The 24,560-nt window shown below is 51.0% G+C and overlaps 2 protein-coding genes and 1 pseudogene across 2 annotated transcripts in view; all 3 read right to left on the bottom strand.

The window, feature by feature from the left end:
* LOC123344868 overlaps positions 1–4,384 on the bottom strand; it is a 70,369-nt pseudogene extending 65,985 nt beyond the window's left edge.
* LOC123344891 (butyrophilin subfamily 3 member A2-like) overlaps positions 1–24,560 on the bottom strand; it is a 188,937-nt gene that overhangs the window by 101,628 nt on the left and 62,749 nt on the right. The gene's annotated exons all lie outside the window — the stretch shown is intronic.
* On the bottom strand, positions 17,475–24,373 carry LOC123344912 (tripartite motif-containing protein 10-like). Its single transcript, XM_044981414.1, has 4 exons — positions 23,561–24,373; positions 18,669–18,764; positions 17,876–18,106; positions 17,475–17,576 (listed from the first exon to the last, which is right to left on the bottom strand). Exons 1-4 carry the CDS (start codon positions 23,975–23,977, stop codon positions 17,481–17,483), a joined length of 840 nt encoding a protein of 279 aa, XP_044837349.1. The 5' UTR covers positions 23,978–24,373; the 3' UTR covers positions 17,475–17,480.

Genomic DNA, 24,560 nt, shown 5'->3' with positions numbered 1-24,560 from the left:
TCAGAGAGTGATGGTAAATGTCGCCCACTGAGATCTTTCCACAGCACTTCAGGCTCTGGGTACCAACCAGCTGATTGACAAATCACCCGAATCCCTCCATCTTGGTGACCCTCCACAGAGATGAGAGGAGCAGAGCCCAGACCTGAGGGGAAATACATAAAGGTGTCAATTCCATATGTTAATAAAGCAGAAGGGACAGTTTGTGGATCCCTTACTCACACTAGAAAGCACTAATTCATGCGGGTAGTCAGTAGAAGGGATAAATGAATACTGACTGCAACGTCTGAAATCCCAACACTCATGGACACACAAAAATTTGAACAAATATTTAAAATAGTTTCACTGAGTCAGTGGGAGATATTGTCATCTCAACAGAGGAGCAACCTGAGTGCTGACACCTTTGGAGATATGACAATGTAGATAACTGAATAGGATCTGAACTTTAGAAAATCTGATCATTAGTGCATTGGATAGATATAGTTATTTAAACAAAAAAATCTTATTGGTTCATGGTGAAAGTGTTAAAGCAGCAGGGGGAAAATGCTCAGTCTTGTCTAAGAGTGATAAATGCATAATTTCCCCTCCCCACTAGGACACTCTGCACTCCATATCCACCATAGTAATATGATTATGGTATGATTATGATATAATTATGTTGCATCTTGTACAAGATGGGTCAAGTAAGGTGTCGGTGGAAAAGTTATGATTGGCTGAATGATTATCCTATTTGTATGCATGTATCGTTTTTGTATCTGGAGTTATGAATATTAACTATGCATCTGTATTTCAAATGTGCTTGTTCTGGGTAACACCCACAACTAGCCTTTCAGGTGCAACAGTGAAGAAGCTAGACAATGCTAATGGCCCATCAGTGAAAACAATGGGCCATGGAAAAGCCTTGTCCTCACCGGGGGACACTTCAGACAGCCTATGGATAATGGCTGCCATGTCTCATCAAACATTCAGGGGCATGTGACTAGATCACATGATATTGAACTCCATTTTGATACCTGTATTTTTCCATAAACTGGGCTGGGAACTTGGCTTGGAACAATGGGGTTCCTGTCATATAAAAGAAACTGTAAAAGGGGGAAGTGACATCACCAATTGGCCTCACTTGCTCCACAACTCAGCACCTGAATGTACCTCTGGAAGAGCACAGACTTTGAACTGGGGAAGTGTTGGTCCCAGGTGGGAAAGATGGAAACCCTGCCTATGTATGAAACATCTATAAATTGATTGTACTATCTAATAGGGTGAGACACTTTTTGATTCAAATCCTGTGTGGTATATTAGGCTTAGACTGGGTTTTTGTTTATTTGCTTAATAATCAACTTTGATCTCTTTGCTATCACTTATAATTACTTAAAATCTATCTTTCTGTAGTTCATAAATGTATTTTATATTTTTTTACCTAAAATAGTGTGATTTGAGTGGAGTCTCAGTTCAATTAACAAAAGTTTTTGTGTATATTCCTCTCCACATCAAGGGAGGGGCGAAGTGGGTAATTGTAATAATCTTTACTAGTCAGGCTTTTGAACAGGGCAGGATGGTACAGATCCAGGGTCATAGGCTGGGAAGCTGGGGGGTGTTTTGGCGGAAGCTTCGCTATTGTTGGTTCATGAGTGCCTGACCAGATGCATTCATGCACAAAGATAGGTGTGGTCCCTGCCTGTGGATGTTGATGTGAGTGCAAGTGTGGAGGGTTTTGCAGCTTGTCACAACATCTCGGTGCAAGAGGGAACCCAGACTGGTGAAACAGAGGGCTCAGCTTTACCCCAGTTCGAAATGGTACCCCAGGGGAACCCATCACACCCACCACCACCATCACCATTATACAGTCTTAGCAAATAAGAATACTGAATTTGATTTTAACTACACCTGTGAGGAACAACCAACAGTGAACCAATAAGACGGTCATAAAAGTCTGTCAGTCCCATCTTAGCCACACATCCTAGAAATGACTGCAGAGCAACTGGAAGGTCATGTGTGTCCAGAAGTCTTTCCTTTCTTGACTAAAGCCCGCTTTGGGGTCAGTCAAGATCGGGTGAGAAAGTGCTTTGGCCATCCTGAAAATGTTTTTAATAACATGTTGGGAAAGTTTCCAGCATATTTTCCTGATATGAAAGTGGCTGTTTGCTGAAAGTTAGATACTCTGTGTTATTGTGAAATATTTTACAAGCAGGGAGTCATGGTTGTAATAGGAAAGAATAAAACCTGCAGACCACACACAGCTAAAACTGATAGGAGCTACTGACCTGCTACCCACAGTTCCAATACAGTTTCTCCATAAAAAGTATCATCTTGAACAAAACAGAGGTATCGTCCTTCATCAGCACGTCTGATATTGAGAATCCTCAGGGGAACAATCCCATCTGTGAGTCCGACTTTCAAAAGCTCTGTCCTTTCCCAATAGTCTGGCATCTGCCCTTCATACTGATCCTTCCCATCACGATACAGGTGCACAAAGGATTCAAACTCAGATCGGAACCATCTCACCTCCATGTTTGCAGCGCTCATCCGGGGGGACAGGTGACAGGGTAACACAGTTTCCTAACCCAGGATGGCAGTGACAGGGTGAGAGGGTCCAATCACTGTGAACTTTGCTGGAAAATGCACCATGAAAGTAACAACAACAAAAAGCAGGTCAGAGGAAAGAGGGAATTTGATATGAAGAACACAGCCAAGAGGTCCCATTTCAGACAAACTTTCCAAACTTCAGCCAGGGACAGACACCAGCATGGAACATTTCAGCCTGAATGTTTAAGGGAGAGCAGTGCTCATGGGCAGCAGGACTGGGGCTCTGTTATAAGAACACTCAGCCTCAGTGTATGGCACAGGCACACAGCACTGAGATGGGGGTGGAGCTGATAACAGACAAGTTTAGCGCATGGCCCAGGCACAGAGCACTGGACACAGTGGAGAGCTAAGAACTGGTAGGTTCAGTGCATGACAGAGGCAGACAGTGCTGACACAGAGTGGGAAGCTGAAGACAGGTGTATTAAGTCCATGTCACAGTCACACATCAGAGAAACTGAGGCAGAGAAATGGTAATGGACATTTTTGGTGTGTAGCTGAGACAAGCTTACTATTTAACAGCCCATTTTCCTGAGTGTTCTCAAATTGACACGCTTACTGACGTTGCCATGACATTTGCTGGGCCACAGAAGGAATAAGGTAGGGTTGATGGGCCATATTTGGTGTCTTTCACCAAGGTGTTCCTGAGACATGGCCACATTGCTAGAGCTAATTTTTGGTCAAGTCTGGTTCAATACTTCACATGCTCAAGAGACCAAATAACCAAACTTAGTGAACATTATTGCCTAAAGCCAAAACAGGAGACATAAAGGAGACATATAAATCCTCCTCCCAGGAAGCAATTCTTATCTTGCAGCATACTCACCTTACACAGAAGGTGTGCTAGAAAAATACACCCCAAACCCACTTATACCACAGCTGTTTACAAGTGAAAAAGCACTTTAATCATCATGTAAGATCCAACCCACCAGTTTCTTAACCCATTTTTGGATACCACATTCCAAACCTGATGCGTGTTGAGGTACATCCCTACCAGTGCTAGGACACACCTTTCATGGCTTTGATAGGCTTCCTATTTTCTATTGTGAACGCTAACTTCAGATTTGTAAAGAGTTGTGGGATATTAGATATTGGTGAACAGAATTGTGGGAAAAGCATCATATATTCAGGTAACTTAACTTCCCAACTCTCTCTCTCACTCTCTCTCTCATGTATATTATAGGACTACAGTGCACATAATGCCTAATAATATGGAGTATACTACACCTAACATATATGTATTAGCAAACAGGCCCAATTTAAAAAGTCACATGACATCAATATATTCTGGTTCATCTTATGTTTTTGTGCACATTAGTTTCAAACTAGGGCTCTGATCTTTTTTACACTTGAAACCCACTAAGTTATTTTATTTTATTTTATTTTATTTATTATTGTGATTATTAAACACTTCAGTAAGTGTCCACCCAATGCTTTGGGCATCTTTGACAATCTTTTAAAAATACTTGTGTGAAGAAACAGACCTAGGCACTATCCCATGAACAAATAAAATAACCCAGCAGCAGCAACAAAATCAGGGCAAAGATTGAATAATGATGGTGCTGATCATGCAGTTTGATTAAATTCACACACTGTGAGTAGTTCCATTGACTTTGAGTGGAGCATGTTGTTAAAACACTTCAGGGGCCTAAATAAATCCTTTAAGGAACAGCAGACACAGGGCAGATTCCTACCTGATTCCATCCTGTGAACATAACAAGTAAAGAAGAAAATAATAAACCCAGGGAGAGGGAAGCAGGCTCTGGAGCTGTGGCAGAATGAGAGAACCTTCATCTTCACTGTAACTTGATCTAGAAAACAGGAAGGAGGAAAAAATGATCATAGTGAATACAATACTGAAAAACATTAAATCATTAAAGTCAAACATTAAAGAGGGCACAGTAAATAAATACATTGTTACGTGAACTCTTTCATATTATGAAGTTAGAACAGCCATTCAATTAAAGTTGAAAATGTGATTTCTTTACAAGTCTGATTTTTACCCATCCCTACAAAATCCACGTTAAAAAAAAAACTCAGATCGGTGTAAAAGTTGCTAGAGATTCTACCAATGGAGAAAAAAGATTTAAGGAATTAGAAAGTGTATGTGTCAGAAAGAGAGATTCTCATTTGTATTTTTTTTACCCATTTATTTTCTTTTGACATATCTGAGGCAAAATGATTCAGTCCCATAAACAAAGTTATAAGTAACATGGAACACAGAGGAAGATGCTTCATAAAATTAGATTTGAAAGAGCTTGTAATTTTCTTTACAAAACAGAAATATACCGTAAATTAATTCATAGCAAATCTCCCTTTGTAGGCATTGAGAGCAAGATCAGGTCCAGTTTTCTTGAATAAAACATCGGAGCAAAGAAATAGATTCTTAAATCAAATAACTGGAATAGTCTGGAGTTACATTACACTGAAAGGAGAGGGGAAAATAGCTCATGTATCATTCTGAATATATAGTTCAAATGCAAAGTTTGTATTTAGAGTCAGACACATCTATCCTGGGATTATTGGATCATTTTGCAGTTAATAATTCACACAGGGAATAAATCTCTACTAGGAGATATCAAAGGATAAGGGAGATGATATTCAAGTGACAGAAGCTCACCTACCTGATACATCCTGGAAATAAGCTTTGGAACAGTTTTGAGCTCTCTCTGGTGTTCCAAGGTTTTCTAAAAGCCTCATCCATTCTCCTCTAGTTAGTTTACATTGTCAGTGACTATTTCAGTGATGAAAATGAAAAAATAATTCTTAGTAAGATATTACAGAGATAACAAGTTGAATCCTGGTCTTTCTTTCCATATTTCTGCCAAAATGATGTCTATTTTTTATTGGAAACTGAAGTGTCTCTCTCGATGCCTTCCAAAAGCAAAAGTAGAAAAGGAACTGGAATGCTATGGTGATTTCAGGCCCTATCACACCCTTGTTCCAGTTCAGAGATAAGGATCCTCTCCCAAAGAAGTCCTCCTTGGGTGCCAGTGTTGGTGGCAGCAGAGTCAAATATCCAAGTGCCCCCAATCTGGCTGGAGGCAATGAGAATTTCAAAGAGGCTCGGCTTCTTACTCCTCAAGAACTGCTAAATTCTGTCATATTAAGCATTATATTTTTCATCTCATGCTCCAAAGGGAAACTCTCCTTTTAATTACTTCGGTAATAAACAGCCTTTGTCCTGCTACACTGGAGTTTATGGTGAAGGGAGTGTCTTTATTGCTCTAAGGTTGAAGGTTAAAGCCCAACCCATCTCTGTTCTCAGGTAGGAGTTAAACAGGGTTCAAACTCTGTTAGTTGATTCTAAATTCTGATTGGTCAGCAGATCTGGTGCTCTCTTTGTGATGGGATCCCCGGGGCACAATGTGGAACTGGGGTACTGCTGTGCCCCCTTAACTCTCCAGCCTAGGGTGTCTCTCACAATGCTTTGCTTGTGACAAGAAACAACCCTGTCCAGGTGCTGTTATCACTCAGCAGAACAGCAGAGGGAGCCCCACACCCAGCTAGATTGTCTGAATGCTCCCAGAGACACTCATGAATCACACAGAGAAAGGAACCAGCCAATTCACCCCAGGCCCCAGCCTTACTCCCCAGAGTTGTATCATCTTGTTCTGGCCAGAAGCCTGACCAGTGTATGTTTATTACCCAGTCCCCCCCGCCCCAATGTGAAGAGGATGTGCATCAGCTTTTGTAAACTGAGCTGAGATTTCCCAGGCACATCCATCAAAACACACTCTTTTGGGTAAAATATAAAATAGATTTATTATCTACAGAAAGATCAATTTTAAGTGGTTATAAGTGCTAGGCATAAAAGGTCACAGATTTTTACCAAAGAAAATAAAATGTACAATCTAAATCCTGCACCCCACACTTCCCAAGATGGCAGCTGAGTTTTCTCTAGCAGCAGCAGGATTGGCTGCTTTAAATGCGATATTTACAATACTCCCCCACCACCACCTCCGCAGAGATTGTACCCTGGACCTGTAGCCCCCCAAGTACCAACCCCCTTGAGCCGAGGGAACTACCTCATTGGCTACTTGGGAGTAAGGGGAACCAGCCACTAGGGGGCACCGCACTCCCACAGCCTACCCAATGGTTACACCCATAGATGAGTGAATCTGACTCCCCCCACCACCCCTTCACTAAAAATACATCCAGGATCAACTCCCTCCCCCATGCCTGCACAGAAGATGGCCTGGTCCCCACTGAATCCTTCTCACAGTCCCCCTGCATATCTGGGTTGGTGGTGTGCTCCCCAGCACCCCTAGCCACAGGTTCTTTTATGCACAATGTAGGCTCCAGTAATAAAACCCAGACACCTAATTCGAATTCTCAGGCATCTCTTTTGCCTCTCTGCACTAAGCCTTCAGCCACCTGGAATTGCTCACTGCCTTCCCGAATGGGTTTGTAGCTGATATTCTGCACATGTCACTGGTAATACCTTTGTCTGATCTTTTGAAGACATTTTGCTTCAGTAACTGGAACTTGGGAGGGTTTTTTTTTTTTTGACTGAATGGCGCACTGGAGAGAGGTGATAGATTGATGACATTGGTACCTAGAGTCACCTCTGTTCCTGTAGAACAGGAGAGCAGCAGGGCCAGCCAGCCCCACCCCCCATGATTCCCCAATGATGGGCTTCTGTAGATAAATCTCTGATAATTTTCATATGACTTTACATTGTGCCTCTTCATATAAACTTGTAGTGGGTCTACCCACGTGTGACCTCCTGTTTTCATGAAACTTTGTATCAAAGCCTCATATAGAAACCTTGTATTGATGAGCCTTGGTATATGGAAACTTTGTATCAAAGCCTCATGTCGAAACTTTGCATTGCCCTTGGTATAATGTTATAGCCCCTAAGGATAGAATAAGCTAGAAGAAAAATGTCTCTTTGCTAAGAATAGACTAAAATTTCCCCCCACCTCTTAATCAATCGCCCTGTTGAATGAATGAGGTGTGAATGAGGAAGGCGTGGAAGGCAGCACCTCCAGACAGCTGCAACAGTTGGAGAGGGGATGGGAGCCAGACCCAAGGACAATAAAACTTGTCAAGTGGGCTCACGTACTTGTAAAACAATATCATTCTTGTGTTTGTATTTTAAGTACAAAATAAATATGAATAACAAATTGAAAAGTATGTAATTAGTAATTTGATAGGTCAGGTGGCACTTGTTTTTATGTGTTCACTCCCCCTGATGTTAGAACCTGTCTACGCCACTGGCCACACTCCAGGTTTCTGGTCTCCCCTAGGAGGTACCGATAACCACCAAGGACCTTCCCTTCAAGGGTGAGACTCTTCTCAGAGAAAACTGACAAAAGGCTAAACAGCCTTAAAGACTCTAGAGCCACCCTCAGGTCACTGGGCCTCTACACTCCATCAGCTCAGAGGAGACACTTCCACCCGCAGCTCCAGCAGCGGTTTGGTCAGCAGAGCCATCAGGATGGCTCCAGAAGGAAAAATCACTAGTGCCTGCTCCCAACAACACACTCAAAGCGGCAGAGGAGATTCCCTTCCCTTGGGGAGGAAGGGTGGCCCAGTGATTCAGGAAGAGGCCTGGGGCCCAGGTGTGCTGGGTTTGGTTCTCTGCTCTGCCACTGACTCACTGCTTAGCCTTGGGAAAGTTACTTCACCTCTGTGTACCCTAGATCCCACCTGCCACATGGGGCTAATGCTGACCCTGCCTTCTAGGCTAAATCCATTCATAGCTGTGTGGTGATGAGGGAAATAATGATACCAAGGTAAATAGATTTGGGCTGAATTACTCCACAGCCTGACAGTGACAGCCAGCTCCGTGCAAGGGTCACGGGAAAGGAAGGGGCTCAAGCCAGCTCTGCTCAGAGGGAGGTCAGGACTTCAGCCCCACATCTGCTGGGGTCATGGGCTTCTTCTCACCCCCAACCTCACCCAGTGTGGCTCCTGCTGGGGTCTGGGGCTTCTCCTTCCCCTAATCTGCCACTGCACCAATCCAGCGCGTGCACCTAGGAGCCCTGCGGCCTGCTGGGGCGATTTCAAAGAGCCTGTGGCTCCCAGTCATTGCCACCACAGGCACTGGCAATCGCTGCAACTAGAGGCCCCGGACGTCAGGTTCTTGTTTGTGGATTGCAAAGCAGAGACACACACCCCTGTGCAGCCCAGATTTAGGCACCTATCCGTGAGAGGGGTGTGGCTTAGGACACCCATTCCCCTCTTGTTGGCATCTCCCATTGGCCAGCTGACAGGACTCCCCGCCTACTGAGGGGGGCTTTCATGTAACGCATTGTAAGGTGCCTGTGTTGCCCATGGATTGTCTAGGGAGTTTACACACCTGACTCAGCTCTGAGGGTCATAGCGCTGCTGTTCCTGTGATTTTCTAGCTGCCTAAAAATTAGGCCCTGTAACACTCAGCATTGCAACACCCGAGTCCCTGCATGGATCACACCCTGTGCAACCAGTCACCGCTCCGCAGAGCACAGCTGAGCAATTCCTGATTGACAGGGGTGTGCATAGGACAGGGACAGAGCACAGACTGGAGAGTGACACATCACAATAGGCGCCAACTTTCTCGGCACTGGTGAGTGCCTGCACCCCACCAACAACTTTCCCCGCCCCGGCCCCCCTGACTCCACCCCATCCCCGGCCCTGCCCCCTTTCCAATCCCATCCCCAAAGTCCCTGCCGTAACTCCGCCCCCTCCCTGCACCTATTGGATCCCTTCCCCAAATCCCCGCCCCGGCCTCGCCGCTTCCCCCAGCGCACCACGTTCCCCCTCCCTCCCTGCCCCGTGAATCAGCTGTGTCACGGCACAAGCGCTGGGAGGGAGGGGGGAGAAGCAGGACGTGGTGACGCGCTCGCAGAGGAGACGGAGGTAAGCTGGAGTTGGGGGGTGGGGCCACAGGGAGCTGCCGGTGGGTGCTGAGCACCCACCAATTTTTTTCCGTGGGTGCTCCAGGCCCGGAGCACACACGGAGTCAGTGCTTATGCACATCACAGCAAAACCCAAACTCTCCTTCTAGAGGTTCAATATTCCCTGCAGGGCCGGCTTTAGGCTGATTCAGCCAATTCCCCTGAATCAGGCCCTGCGCCTAAGAGGGCCCCACACCCTTGCCACCGCTGGTACGCCATAACGGGCCAGTCCGGCTTCCCCAGGGGGCAATTTAATGGGCCTGGGACTCCCAGCAGAGGCTGGAGCCCCAGACTCTAAATTGCCACCAGAGCCCCACTGCTGGAGCCCTGGGGTAGGGCTGTGGGGCTCTGGGGGCTATTTAAAAAGTCCGGGGCTCCCGTTTCTTCTACCGCCCCCCACCCCCAGCCCTTTAAATAGCCGCTGGAGCCCCGCCACTTCTCCAGGGCTCCCTCAGCTATTTAAAGGGCCGGGGCGATAGAAGGAGGGGAGCCCGGGACCCTTTAAATAGCTGCCGGAGCCCTGGGGTAGTGGGGGGCTCCGACGGCTATTTAAAGGGCTGAGGCTCCAGCTGCCTCTGCCGTTCTGGTCCTTTAAATAGCCATAAGAGCCTTGCTGCTTCCCCAGGGCTCTGGCAGCTATTTAAAGGGCCGGGATGGTAGAAGCAGGGGAATCCCTGCCCTGCCCACAGCCAACCCTTGCTGCACCCCCTGCCCGCATCAGCCCCGCACTCCGCACCCTGTGCCCTGCCCGCAGCCAGCCCCTGTCTCCAGCCAGCCCTGCACCCCCTGCCCACATCAGTCCCTGCTGCACGCCCTGCCTTGCCTCCAGCCCCGCACCCCCTGCTCTGCCCACAGCCAACCCTTGCTGCACCCCCTGCCCGCATCAGCCCCGCACTCCGCACCCTGTGCCCTGCCCGCAGCCAGCCCCTGTCTCCAGCCAGCCCTGCACCCCCTGCCCACATCAGTCCCTGCTGCACCCCCTGCCTTGCCTCCAGCCCCGCACCCCCTGCTCTGCCCGCAGCCAGCCCCATACCCCTTGCCCTGCCTCCAGCCAGACCCTACCTCCAGTCAGCCCCTGCCCTGCCTCCAGCCAGCAATGTACATAATATATCATTTTATTATTATTTATATAGTTATGGAAAGTAAATAATACATGGAGGAAATGAAAAGGTTTTTTTAATGTGATTTTATTTTTAGTCACCCTGCCGGGGCCCTGCCGAAAATGTTCAAATTGGGCCCCGCACTTCCTAAAGCCGGCCCTGATTCCCTGTGGGTGCTGGGGGGACACAACCAAGTCGGGAAGCAAATCCTATGATACTGCCCCCAGCACCTGCAGCTGGGACAGTAAAGTGGAACAAACATGAAGAATTGTTTGTAATGTTTTATTTACAGTAAGTAGCTGGAAAGTAGCAAAGTAAAAGGAGCTGAGAAGGAGCCTTAACTGCAGCACGGCCAGGAGATCCCCAGCTACTGAGAACAGTTTTCTTTATGGCACTAAAATTGCACCAATGGCCAGGAATTAATATAGGGAATTAATGAGTTACAGTCTCACTTTCAGTAACATGTAATAAATCTCCCTGCCCCGCTCACGTTCCCTTTCCTTTCATACTGTCCTTTTCTATTCATCATTGTTCTAGCCCCACTCTCCATCCATGTTTATTTCCCTGTGTCTCTCCTCCCTATCACAGATCATCCCGCTCGGCTGCTCTCTTCTTTCCCTGATCTTATCCCTTCCCCTCGTGCTGATCCTGGGCAGGGCCGGCTCCAGTCACCAGCCTACCAAGCACGTGCCTGGGGTGGCACCTCGGGAGGGGGTGGCAATCGGGGTTTGTTTTTGTTGTTTGTGGTTTGGCCAGGCGGCGCTGGGGGGGGGGGCTGGGACTTGGGCGGCCCGACGCGATGCTCAGGCGGGGGGGGCGGGGATTTGGGTGGCCCGACGTGGCACTGGGGGTTGCGGGGACTTGGGCGGTATGACGCTCAGGAAGAGGTCGGGCGGTGCTATTTTTTTTTTGCTTGGGGCGGCAAAAATGTTAGAGCTGGCCCTGATCCTGGTGAGATCTAATCCCACAGATCTGTACAAAACGCTCCCCTCTGCTGCTGCTTCTCCCCAACCCCCCGAACCCTGATTGATTCACGCTGTGTCCCTGCCACCCCCATCCCAGCTGTTAGTTTTGCCCTCTACCCAGCCCCCCATCTCTGCCCAACCTGCAGCCCCAGAGGGGGAGGGGGAGGATCTTGCAGGGGACATAGATGAGGTGCTGAGGGCTGGGTAGATGGGAGTCCTCCAAGGTCATAGAGACTGGGGTCCATCAGGCTAGAGAGGCTGATTTCCGGTTCCCTCCCCTGCTGTGTCTCAGGGACACAGGCTGAGCCGGGATCCCCGCCCCACCCAGAGCCAGGGTCGGATTCTCTCCCCAAGAACGGAGCCCGGTGGGAAAGTGAAGATCGGGGCCTTGTCACCAGCATCGATAAATGTCACCTGCCCCCGGTCACAGTCCAGACAAACCCGGATCCTGCTGGGGGCCCAGCTCAGGGGCAGGCGGGTGCGAGGGGAGGTGAGAGCCTGCAACCGACCCCCCCACTGCTCCACAGCCCAGATCCCCCCCCTTAGGGCTGGGGCTGATCCATCCCTTCCTCCCCACAGACTCTCTGGCCACCCCCACAGCCCAGAACTCCTCATCCCCCACCTCCACCTCCCAGCAATATCTCCCCGAGGTGAATCCCTCACAGCCCAGCACACAGGGCTCAGTGTCAAATCTCTCAGGGTTGTCGGGCAGTCGCTGCCGTGTGTCTCTCCGTCTCACACTTTTCCGATCCTCAGACAGGACGAGGATGGGATGAGCCATGTCTGGATCCAGAGTCACATGCACTGGGGAGAGAGAATCAGAGCATTAGGGGCAGGGCTCAGCCCTGGGGGAGGCTGGGACCATTTTTCACACTCCCCAGCAGCCCCGTCCTGGCTGGGACAGGCCTCGATCCCAGGGAGCTGCCTCTGTCCTGGGCACCTGAGACTGAGCAGAGATGTCACTGCAGCTCCTCAGGCTATGTAATACAACCAACTTCATTAGTTTCTCTTTTGCCTGCAAAAGCTTCAGCTCCCTGCTCCCCCTCTTGGGACTGCTCCATTCCCAGTGGCAGAGGCACAGCCAGGAAGGTGCCGGAAGCTTTTATGGAGGAGTTAAAAAACTGAGCGAGAAACTCCCTCCCCTAATGCAGCCTCCACTCCCAGGCCAGGGAACATAGAGGAAGGTGCAGTGTTGCGTAAGTGCCACTTATCACCAGAGAGGAGGAGGAAGGATTGGTTGGGGTAGCCCCATCCCCAGCCCAGAGAGAAGGGAGGAGCTGCCAACATCACAGGAAGAGCATCTCCCCAATCCAGGAAGCAGGGAGCAGCTCCAGTGCAAGAGCCCAGCCCCGCGCAAAGGAAAGGCAGGATGTTGAAGAAGAGCGATGGGGAGACCCCTGCACCAGGTGAAGCAGAGGGATCTGGCAGAGAGCTCTGTTCAGAGGTGACTCTGTTAAGAGTGTTTCTGGTCATCAGAATGGGCATGAACTCAGCACTAAGGGTGGTGTCAGGACTGTTTGTGTGTCCCCGCCCCCTCCATGGCCCGGACCGAGGCCGTGTCCCCTGGCCAGGCTGGGAGACTTGCCCACTATGGAGAGCCCCTGACACTCCACCTGCCCTGGACATGGGTACGGGGGGCTGTGAGAGCAACCTCCGGCCCATGTGCCCGCTCTCCAGGATGTGGCATCCTGGGGAGGTGGAGGGTACAGGGCCCCCCAGTGCAGCCTGGGCTACCTGGGTGATGGCCCCGGTTCTGGCTTCAGGCCTGGCCAGGGGGCAGGGCCTCTGGGAAAGAGGAGCAGGGGTGGGGCCTTTGAGAGGGGCCAGGACTGGAAAGAGGCTGGCGCCGCGGGCAGGGGCTGCACTACACAGGGAGGAGCTGATCAGTTGCCCTGCCCAAAGCACAGACACTGTTCATGACACTCCATGCCTGCCCGAGGCTTGCAGTGCAGGGGGCGGGGAAGGGGAACGTGGCACCCTGCCCTCAAACTATGCCCATGTCAAAAAGTGTCCTGAACATCCCACTTTTAAAAGTGTGTGTGTGGCAGGGAGTGGGGGTGTGTGGGGGACATGGGCTCCTGGATCCACTGAATCTGTTATTTTTAGGGCTGTGTGTGTCGTGATCGCTGTCAGTTTGGTTGGTAACTTTAGCTACAATCTCATGAAGATGTTTTCTCTGGAATGTTCTCGTAATTTAAAGACAATCTCCACCTGCAAACTCACCCAGTCTGGGGGCTCCTAGGGGTTCCCCCCTTTTTCTCTCCAGTGCAGACGGCAGAGTGTCTGGAGGGGGAAAGGATAAGAGAGGTGAGATTTCAGACTTTCATACTTATAACAGCGTCCCCACTCTGTAACTTTTATAATTATGACAGAGAAACAGACAGAGACACTCAGTTATTTAATATAGAAAGGTCTGAAACCGTCTCTTTCCTCTCTCATTCAGGCATCTCCCAGCAATGGAACCAACGTCCTTGCAGCCTCACAAACATCCCAGGACAGACAATCTGCAACCGAGATTTACTTTTCCCCTCCTCATCCCCTCCCACCCTTCAGACTCCAGTTGGTTTGTCTCATTCACTTACGGCCTTTTGTCATAACCTAGACTCAGATCATACAAAGACTTTGGCATAAAAATAACTTTACCCACTTGAGTCCCTTTGACACTACAGAGAGCAACATGAAGGGGCCCCCATCCTCCACAGGCAGATATAGGAATAATAATAAAATCATTTCATAAATGTGGAAACTGAGGCAGGGGAAGGTTGACTCTATGGGCCAGATTCACCCCAATGCTGGCAAAAGGAGAGAGGGGAGGGGCCATTTGTGACTCTGCTATTCAGTGGCTGCAGGGGCTGGTGCAGACCTTGGCACAGGCAGAGGAAGTTCTGAACCAGCCAGAGCTACATCCCTATGATAATGGCCCCTGTGTGTCTTGTCCAGTGTGCAGAGTGTCAGAGGCCCAGCTTTACACGGCCCATGTCGCTCTGTTCCTCGTCCACCTGCTCCCTCTTCCACTCACCCTCACCACCCCCACCCCATTCCCAGCCCTCTCAGGAACACGCCTTGTGCCTGCAGCTGCTGGGGAGGAGGCACCAGAGGCTCTTGTGCTAGAGAGATGGCAGGTGGGTGAATGGCTGGTTTGGGGAGGCCAGTCGTCCCCCCCAAGTCCTGTCCTTTCTACTGAAGCTACTTCCATGCCCACTGGAGCCCACCCAGACCCATTGTAGCCGCTAGCTCCTGCCCAGCACACCCAGCCCACGGAGTGTCAGCCAGCTCCAGCCTTCCCAGTCACAGAGCACCAGGGGGCCGGGAAGCAGGGGCCGCTCTGCCAGACCCGACCCCGGCCACTCCTCCCTCTGCAGCCGCCAGCCTCAGTGAAGGGCGAAGAGCAGCCTGCTGCACATAGCTAGGAGGGGGCCTGAGCTGGGGTGGAGTGTGTGCGGGGCCACCCATGTCTTTTTGGGGAAGTGATGCCTTCCCTTGCGTTCGATACCTGCCGCCCATGGCTGGAGGATTCCTCACTGTGTGGGAGGAGCTCTCTCCTTCCCCAAAGCCCATTGGCTCAGCACAGCTGCCATCCAGTACCAGAGCAGAGTGATGGGCTGCGTCCAGCTTTAACATGCCTCTCATTTCTGGTCTATATCTTGGATGGTGACTTTTAGGCCCTAGGGCCTGGTTCTCAGAGGAGTGGGGCACCTGCATTGACTCCACCTGCAGCTCTCTAGATGGGGCAGAGAAACGTAGCTGCCCCAAATTAGTCCATTTTGCTAAATTGGGGCCCGAATGTTCTGACTTTCAATAAATCATGAATTCATGTGAGCCATTCCGACTCCTGGGCCCCTGCTACATCTGCTCCATTTGTCTGCTTTCCACTGTTTGTTATGCTAAGTATTGAGAATGCTACAAGGGTCATTTCTTATGCAGCAGTTTGGACAGACCACGATTGTGTGTTTGCACTGACTGACTCGGCTTTGGCCTGGTGAGCAGTTTTCTGGACATAAGGGAAGTGTTGCCTTAAGTGACCTTGTTATGAAGCGATGTGTTCATAAGTTGCTCTGTAGGACAAAGATGTTTTGATCACACAAAGAGGTTAAAGACAACACTCCCAAAATGTACTGTCCAGGAGCAGTTAGCAAACTCCAAAAACTGCGATATGGAGACAAGCTTGAAAGTGACCTGGGCATAATCAGTGGTAAGAAATAAGGATTATTATGTCATGGAGATCAGCAGGGAGCCTTGCAGCTCTCAGCTGCTGCTGGCAGCGGGCCCTCAGCAGTTCCTAGCTGCAGCAGATGCCTCGGAGCTCCCAACTGCTGTGGGGGGTGGGGAGGGGTAGGGGACCCCAGAGTCCCCAGTCACTGTGGGTGCTGGACCCTCCTTCTTCCCTATTTTGTCAGGGATATTTTTAGTAAAAATCACGGACAGGTCACAGGCTTCCGTGAAGTTTTGTTTATTGTTCGGGACCTTTCTGTGATTTTTACTAAAAAAATCTGAGCTGAAATCTGAATCTTAATAATATTTCAATCAGAAAAGAGAACAACAACATGAACATAGCTTGGACATCCAAAGACCTGCTAATTAGGAAGTTCATGTATGTGTATTGTATGAGCTATATACGCTATTTAATATTCATAACACTCAAAGATGATAGGAAAAGAACTAATACATACATCATTTGGACACGTATAATATGTCAGACATTGTAAGGGGTTCTCGGAGCTTCATAGGAGAAATTCACTGTGACCTGCCTATGGCCCAGGAGAAGATAATTGGCTAGTTCTTCTTTCTGTATGTCTGTCATTTCTTACTTTAAGAGTAACTGTAATGGCAAGGCAGGCTTTTGGTAGAAACAAAGGTTTGAATCAATCAATCAGGGTGACTTGGACCACAAGTGTGTGACATTCTCACCCAAGAATTAAAGAGAAGCATCATCTAACTATGAACCAATTGCCAAGAGCCATTCTCCTCCCACAGCCACGAAAGCTTTTCCCAATTTCCACTCTAGATCCCTTCTAGGTACCTTTGAACTTCCTCAGAGGCTCCACGAGAGCAAGAGTTTTCTGGGACAAATCGCTGAGTCTCTTTTCCAGTTCAGGAGAAATCTCCTCTGGCTGCTGGAATGTCTCCTTCTCACACCTGGAGAGAAACAGTTTCACATGGTTACATTTTACTTAGTGACACTTTATAATTTGTTGTCAGTGAAAGTTGCTGCTCTAATGGGCCTGGAGTTAGAATTCTTCTGCTTCTCCCAGCCTCAGAGCAGGTGTAGTTCACGTTTTGCCAGTCAAACCTTCCCTCTGAAGATCCCATTTAACTCTGGCCTGGAGAGACCAGCTCTGGGGATAAAAGGGGAATTGAGTCTCCATGGCCAATTCGCTCCTTGGCCTCCATGCTCTGAGGGACAGGAGGTTCCCAGGTGAAGTGCTGTAGAAATCTGCCTCTAGGAACTAGACTGAGACACCAACTACCCCTTCCCCAGCTCATTCCACACAGGTCTCCAAACAGCCCTGAGATGGGGAAAGGCTCTTGAAAACTACTGCCCTGGGCTGAATAGTGACCAGGACCCAGCAGTGACAGGCCCATAGTCCATCCCCACAATCCTGATGCAGCCAGTCCCCCAGGGACGTGACATCTTAAGGAAATACTTGAGGTCAGGCCTTCCCACTGACTGGAGAATTCCAGAGTCTTCTATAAAAGGGTGAGAACATCAGGATAAAGTTCATTTGAGAATTTTGTGTCCAACACGTGACCTTTCCCACACATTTTGGCAGGGATGGTGTCCCTAGCCTGTTTGCCAGAAGCTGGGAATGAGCAACAGGGGATGGATCACTTGGTGATTCCCTGTTCTGTTCATTCCCTCTGGGACACCTGACACTGAGCACCATCAGAAGACAGGCTGCTGGGCTAAGTGGACCTTTGATCTGACCCAGTATGGCCATTCTTATGCTGTAGATTCATGTGGAGATGTGGTGCAAGCTCTTTCCCAGCATTGTGAAGTGTAAGGGGGAGTGAGAAAGAGACACATACCTGGACAAGGTGCTTCTGATGTCCTGGAGAGAAAGAGAGAGAATTTCAGGCCCACCTGACACACACTTCAAATTCCAAAGAAGGGATTTTGCAAGTATGGGGAAGAGAGGCTCTGTCCTGGTCCCAGAGCCAAGGTAATGAGTCTTTTCTATTTCTAGTGTCAATGTGTCTGCGACTTTGCAATGAACAATAGTCATTCACATTTCAATAATGCACACATGGAGTTATTCTGTGATCTCTGACTGCTGGACACTTGTACCCATGTTTTAGGAGCTCTCCTGTCCCTGTGTTGGGATCTGGAGTATTTCTAACTCAGTCTCACCTGCAGGAATTCACTTGCTGGCTTCTGACACTTCCCCTCCAGCTCACTGATCAGGTTACTGACATGGGAAATTTCCTCAGAGACTTTGGTGATATTTTCATTCTGTATCTTCGTTATCTCCTCCTCCAGCTTCTCCAGCTGGGCCAGCAGAAGCTCCTCTTGTTCCTCCAGGAATTGGTGCAGTTGCTGAAAATCAGCTACAATTTGCTGCCTCTTCTTTTCTATCTGTTTCTGTAAAGCAACAGGGAAAGGGCTGGTCAGGGACATGGAGGCAGCCTGGGGGGGGAGGGGATCCTTTCATTGAGTGCTGAGTGTGCAGGAGGGAAAACTTCTTTGTAACCCTTAAGGTTTCTGACACTTGACTCTACCCTGTAGTTACCAGGAAAAAGTTTCCCTCACACCTTTTTCATTTCTCCCCGTGTCTCTAAAAAGGAATGTTTTCACATCTGACCTAGTTAAAACTTTGCATTATCAATGAACCCTGAGCATGAAGATCCTGAGCAGCAGGAGTCAGGAATCAGCATTACACTGATAGAAGTTCCCAGGGGGTGGGGGAGGAAAATCAAATGATTTAATAATGCAAGAAATGACACAGACACAGGCAAAGCCGCTAGAAATTAATTCATTCACTGGAATGGAAGGAAGTCTAGTTTCTGCACATGAATCTAACAGAGAAAAATCCATGATCATGGAGAAACAGACATGCCCACATTCACCAATGCCACAGAGGAATCTGCCTACAAACAGATCTCTCACCACTAGTCTTTGCACATCAGTAACAAGAGGCACCTACCATATACTTTGGGCTTTTCTCCTCTCTAGTCACTTTAGATCCCAGCAGCTTTTCTCTCTCCTCCCTCAGAGTCTTCAAATGAGCCTGGATTTTTTCCTGTAGAAACAGAGATGATTTGGGACGTTTTATTTCGAGTTTGAGAGGGGTGCGTAGGGGAATATTTTCCCACACAAATCCAATGCAACTGTTGGTCCTAATAGGTTCATGACATTAGAGTCACCAAGGAAAAGAAATCTAAGAATGAAGACTGGGGATGTGTCATATTCTGGCTTGTTACCAATTCAGGTTCAGTCTTTTTAGTAACTGGAGAAAGACCTGAATTATCCAAGCTTGCCTGGTATTTATTAATTCATTCGTATTACAGAACAGAACAGGAAAATGGGAACACATGGTGGTGAATCACTACATTTAATTTTGAAAGATCAAACTACCAAAGAGATAAATCCCAGAAACCTCGTCTCCCTGCTTGGCCTGGGAGTTTTATCAGGGCGTCTGTCCCTTTTAATGGCCTCACTTCATCATTACTCAGGGCTGCTGCTGGAGTGGCAACATGGCCTAGTGGTGTGGTTGCTCAGCTTGGGAGACCTAAGTTCTATTCCCAACTCCGGAACTCCACCACCGCGAACGGCGATGGTGGAGTCGACGGGGGAGCCGCGGACGTCGATCCCGCGCCGTGAGGACGGGTAAGTACTTCAAACTAAGGTACTTCGACTTCAGCTACGCTATTCGCGTAGCTGAAGTTGCGTACCTTAGATCGAAACACACACACACCCCCAGTGTAGACCAGGCCTTGGAGTTGGTATGGCAACCTCCACCTTTTCATGTTCTCTTTGTGTGCGTATATGTATATACAATCATATATATACAATCTTCCTACTGTATGTTCCACTCGATGCATCTGATGAAGTGGGTTCTAGCCCCTGAAAGCTTATGCCCAAATAAATGTGTTAGTCTCTAAGGCCTACACCAGGGGGAGGAGTTGATGTAAGATATGCAACTTCAGCTACGGGAATAGCTTAGCTGAAGTCAAAGTATCTTATTTTGATTTACCTCCCATCCTCACAGCGCGGGATCGATGGCCGCGGTTCCCCCTGTGGACTCTGCTACCGCCACTCGCCCTGGTGGAGTTCCGGAGTTGACAGGAGCGCGTTCGGGGATCGATATATCGCGTCTAGATGAGACGCGATATATCAATCCCCGATAAACCGATCTCTACCCGCTGATCCGGTGGGTAGTGTAGACATCTCTAAGGTGCCACAAGTACTCCACGTTCTTTTTGTGAATACAGACTAACATGGCTACTACTCTGAAACATGTGAGCTCTGTCTCAAACCAGGCATGAAGAAGTTTGATCCTCTTCACTAGGGTGACCAGATCACCCAGGTCAAATATCGGGACGCGGGGGGGGGGGGGGGGGGGGGGGGGGGAGGGGGACAGAGGTGGAAAAATGGCGGCAGAGCAAAAAAAAAATCCCCCACCCTGATTCCTCCTCCCTTCGCAAGCGCTGGAGGGAGGCCCAGGAGACTCAGGGGACCGCGGGGCTGGGGTGAGTGTGAGTCCGGCCTGGCCCTGAGCAGGCAGGACTCGGGCGCGGTACCTGGAGGGAGATTAGGGGGTGGCCTGCCGCGGAGGGAGGAAGCGGCCGCTGGCCAGGCTCGGCGGCTGCAGCTCTGGCGCCCACGAACCCCCCGAGTCTGGGCCTGCTGCGGGGACCCAGCCCCTGGCCAGTCACGTCTGGGATGGCTGCCCAGCTGGTGCAATCCCGCGGGCGGCCCCGGAATAGGGGCAGCAGGCCCCAGCCCCCCCAGGGGAACGAACGGGGCTGGGCTGCCGATGCCTCCGCCGCGGGATTGCACCAGCTGGGCAGCCAGCCCAGACGCGACTGGCCAGGGGCTGGGCGCAGCGTGCGTGCTGCTGGGTCCCCGCAGCAGGCCCAGGTTCGGGCCCGGGCGCCACGTGCTTGGTCACGTCCTCCTCCCGCGGCAGTGGGAGCTGCAGCAGTGGCTGCTCCCGAGTCCCGCTGTTCAGGTAGGGAGAAGGGCCGCCCCCCTACTCTCCCTCCAGGTGCCAGGCCGGACTCACACTCACCCCGACCCCGTGCTCCCCTGCGTCTCCTGGGCATGGTGTGCTTGGCAAGAGGCGGGGATTTGGGGAGGGAGCCAATGGGGCAGTGAGGGGGCGGGGATTTGGGGAGGGATCCAATGGGGGAAAGAGGGTGCGGAGTCGGGCCCGGCAGGGGAGGGCGCGAGCCTTTTCGGGCTCCGGAGCCTTTGCTTGTTTGTCCAGTGTCCCAACCTAACATTGGTCGGGACGCGGGACAAACAAGCAAATATCGGGACAGTCCCGATAAAATCGGGACGTCTGGTCACCCTACTCTTCACAGAAGATTTGCAGAGGCTCCTGGTGTTCCCCACACACCCGCCGCCTTCCTGCTCCCTTCGCTGCCTCTAATCCCAGCTGTTTCTATCTCCTTCACCAGCTGCCTGTTTGGCCTGAGGTTTCTATGTTGCACCATTTCTCTTTACTAAGGGCCAGTGGCAGATTAACACACAGGGCCACTGAGTCCCGGCCAATCTTGGGCCCAAGAGCAGGGCTGTCTGTACCCACATGCAAAGGACGCAGCTGTGTAGGGCACCAGGAAATTTGGGGCACCACATTTCCTGGTGCCCAACACAGCTGGGTGGTGCTCCAGCCCCTGCCCAGCCTATTCAGCATGGCCCTGCCACAGCGCCTCCTCTTCCCACCCCTGCTCTGCTCTAGCCCTGCCCCACTCCACCCATTCCCCAAAGCCCCCACCCCTGCTCTGCCTCTTCCTGCCCCAGCTCCCCTGAGGACTGCAGCAGGGGGCGGGCCTGCACTCACCCAGGAGCAGGAAGTGGAGCACCCCGGCCCCAACCCGCTCCACTGGCCGTGCTGGGGGGTGTTTCCCCCTTGACCCCCAAAGCCAGCCCCTCCCACGGAGGCCTGGGGCCCACACAGCCCCCCCCCCCCCCCAGGAAGACTGCATAGGGAACCAAAATGGCTAGGGACAGCCCTGCCCGGGAGTGTTGGAACTTGTGTAGAAGGTGGGAGGGCAACAAGCACAAGATCTGTGGCCCTGTCCCCTGCTCTTCCTTTTCTCCCAAGGGCCCTCCCCCCAGCCAGGCTGGAAATGAGAGCCAGGCCACGGTGAGAGCCCCTCAGGGAGCCCAGGCAACTGTGGGGAGCCTCGGACGCTTCATTTGCCCTGGGTGGGGGACTGGAGGGCCTGAGAGCAGCCTCTGGCCCATGTGCTGCCCAGGGCATCTGGAGGGCCTGGTCTCCCTGGGTAGCTCTTAGGTGCCTTCTTGGAGGGGGAGGGGGAGTGGGCAGAGGAGGATCGGGGGCAGGGTCCCATGGTGATGGAGGGACTAAGGCCCACCTCAGTCCCTCCCCCACCAGGAGAAGGCACTGATGTCACAGCCCCTGCTGCTCCGTGCCTACCCAAGGCTAAAGAGGCAACATGTGGTGGAGGCATGTGCCCCCAGATGTATTGGGATGCCTGTGGCAGGGACACCCAACAGCAAGAAGGCAGCATTTCTCCTGGCAGTAGCACTGTCCCTGTCGGTCGTGGAGGGAGGAAGAAAACAGCAGAGTGGCTCACTGCCAGCTGAGCCCTTTCCCCACCACATGGGGCGAGGTGGCTGAGGACCCCAGAACGGTAGTTCTTGGAGTGACCACCCTATTGAGATCCGTGGGGCAGTTACCTCTTCCCAGAGCTATTGGCTCAGGCTCTCTGCAGACTCAGGCACACGGCACTCTGTCAGTGAGGCTTTAAAGTTATAACTCACTCAAACTTTTCTTTTCAATCCTATGGGCTAGAAAATTACTTTTTGTTGTGGATTTTTTTATTATGAAACCTGAAGTTCTGTTTTAATCATGTGACTCCAGAGGTGGGTCTCTAGGGAAGAACCCATAGTACCAGTGCTTAAACCCACTCCTGTAGACATGTTCCATCAGGGGTGAAAGATTCTTCCTAAAATTGGAGGTGCCATGAGGCCCTGCCCCCTCTGTGGCCCTGCCCTGCCTGCCTCTTCCCCAAAGGCCCTGTACCCGGCCAACCCAGAAGCTGGAGCTGAGTTGCGGAGCCCAGGTCCCTCCATCTGCCCAGGGTTGGGGGGATCCGAGAGCAGCCCCCAGCCCATGTCCCTGACCCCCAGGCTCCCTGCCCTGGGCAAGTGGAGGGTCTGTGGCTCCCTGCAGCTGCGCACAGCTCTTACCATGGCCTGGCTGTGGCTCTTTGGCTCCTGAGTCCCAACCCCCGCCCGGGCCAAGCTGGAAGCTGGAGCTGGGTCAGAAGACGAGCCGCACTGGCACCTGTGGGGAGCCATGGACCCTCAGCCTGCCCTGGGCAGGTAAAGAGTCTGCGGCTCCCCACAGATGCCTGGGCTCCCTGGGCTTACTCAGGCTGGGCTCCAGCTTCCAACCTGGGTGGGGCCTTAGAGGGAAGAGGAGAGGCAGGGAGCTGGGCTGTGGGGAAAAGTGGGAGAGCGATGACCCCTTGGCCCTCTCTGTTCCAGAGCCCGTCTGTTCCATGCAGCAGAGTGGGGGCTGATTTGTTCATTATTCATGTGAATGCCCTGCTGGCAGTGCCTCCCTGCATCTTGCTTCAGTCCTGTGTGCGAGGAAAGTGCCTCACCCAGAGCTCTAGTGCCCACCTCTCCCTAATGAACAATGTGGGGTTGATAGGCTGGGTGCCATCCGTGGGCAAGGCTCCCTGCACCTGCCCAGAGGAAGGAGCCTGCAGGGCAGAGATTTAGATGGAGCCAGAGAACAGGGGAGAAAATCTGGGAAACTGGGAGATTCTGTGGCTCTGAGTGACTGAGTCTGAAAAGGGAAGGATTGAATTAACCCGGATCCAGAGTGTCTCCTACCTTGTATTTCTGGGCAGCATCATCCATGAGACGCACCGTGTGAGATCTGTGCTGGGGGGATCTCTCACAAACCACACACACGGCTTCCCCGTCCTCTTCACAGAACAGATCCAGGGCTTTGCCGTGTCTCTCACACAGAGTCTCTTTTCCAGGTTTGAAATCCAGTTGTTTGATTTTTTCCACTCTATTTCCTAGCTGATAGTTATTCCGGAGAGACCCTTTCCGGATTTGGACTCCGCAGCTGGGGCAGCACAAAGGGTCAGAGTCCTGCTCTGTCCATGTCTCACAGTGCTGAGTGATGCAGCCTCGGCAGAAGTTGTGCCCACACTCTGTGATCACTGGGTCCGTCAGATATTCCTGGCAGATGGGGCAGTAGGTTTCCTCTTGGATTTCCTGTACCGGAGTTGCTGAGGCCATGGCTGCTGGGATCTCTGGGCTGCTGTTCTCTCTACACCAGAAATGGTTTTGCTGATCATGGGCAGACCCTGCCCCACCTCTTATCAGCTGCACCGGTGCAGAATGAGGTGAAGAGAAAGGAGAGGCCGGGAGGTGGAGCAGGAGAAAGATAAGGAAAGAAGGAAGCAGGAACTACAAAGGCCAGGAGGGGGGTGTAAAGCAGCAGAAAGGGAAGGGAAGGAAAAGGTGGGAAGGATACAAACAAGATCACAAAAACTCAAACTCAGGGTCTTTCTACACAGCACGTGTCCAGGCGGGGATCAGGCAGGACTGTCCTCGTGCAGCTGCCCCCAGGGCCGGTGTAAGGACAGAAACATGAACCGCTCCAGATTCGCTACTTTGGCTGCACTGAGCATGGGCACCCGAACTGAGCATGCCCAGTAATCTTTGCTGTCGCCGCTGCCCTCTCTCTGCCCTCACTTCTACTTAGGATTTGCTGCCTCCTCTTTTGGGGGGTTTAAAAGGCTCAAGGGGGCAAATAGCAGCGGGGGGGCTGCCAGGGTCTGAGCTGGGGGCAGAAATTTACTGGCCGGGGGGGTGTCAA

This window comes from Mauremys mutica, chromosome 12 (assembly GCF_020497125.1).
Source record: "Mauremys mutica isolate MM-2020 ecotype Southern chromosome 12, ASM2049712v1, whole genome shotgun sequence".
Taxonomy (NCBI): Eukaryota; Metazoa; Chordata; order Testudines; family Geoemydidae; genus Mauremys; species Mauremys mutica.
The sequence above is the reverse complement of the archived record's forward strand: the minus strand, read 5'-3'. Positions and strand labels throughout refer to the sequence as shown.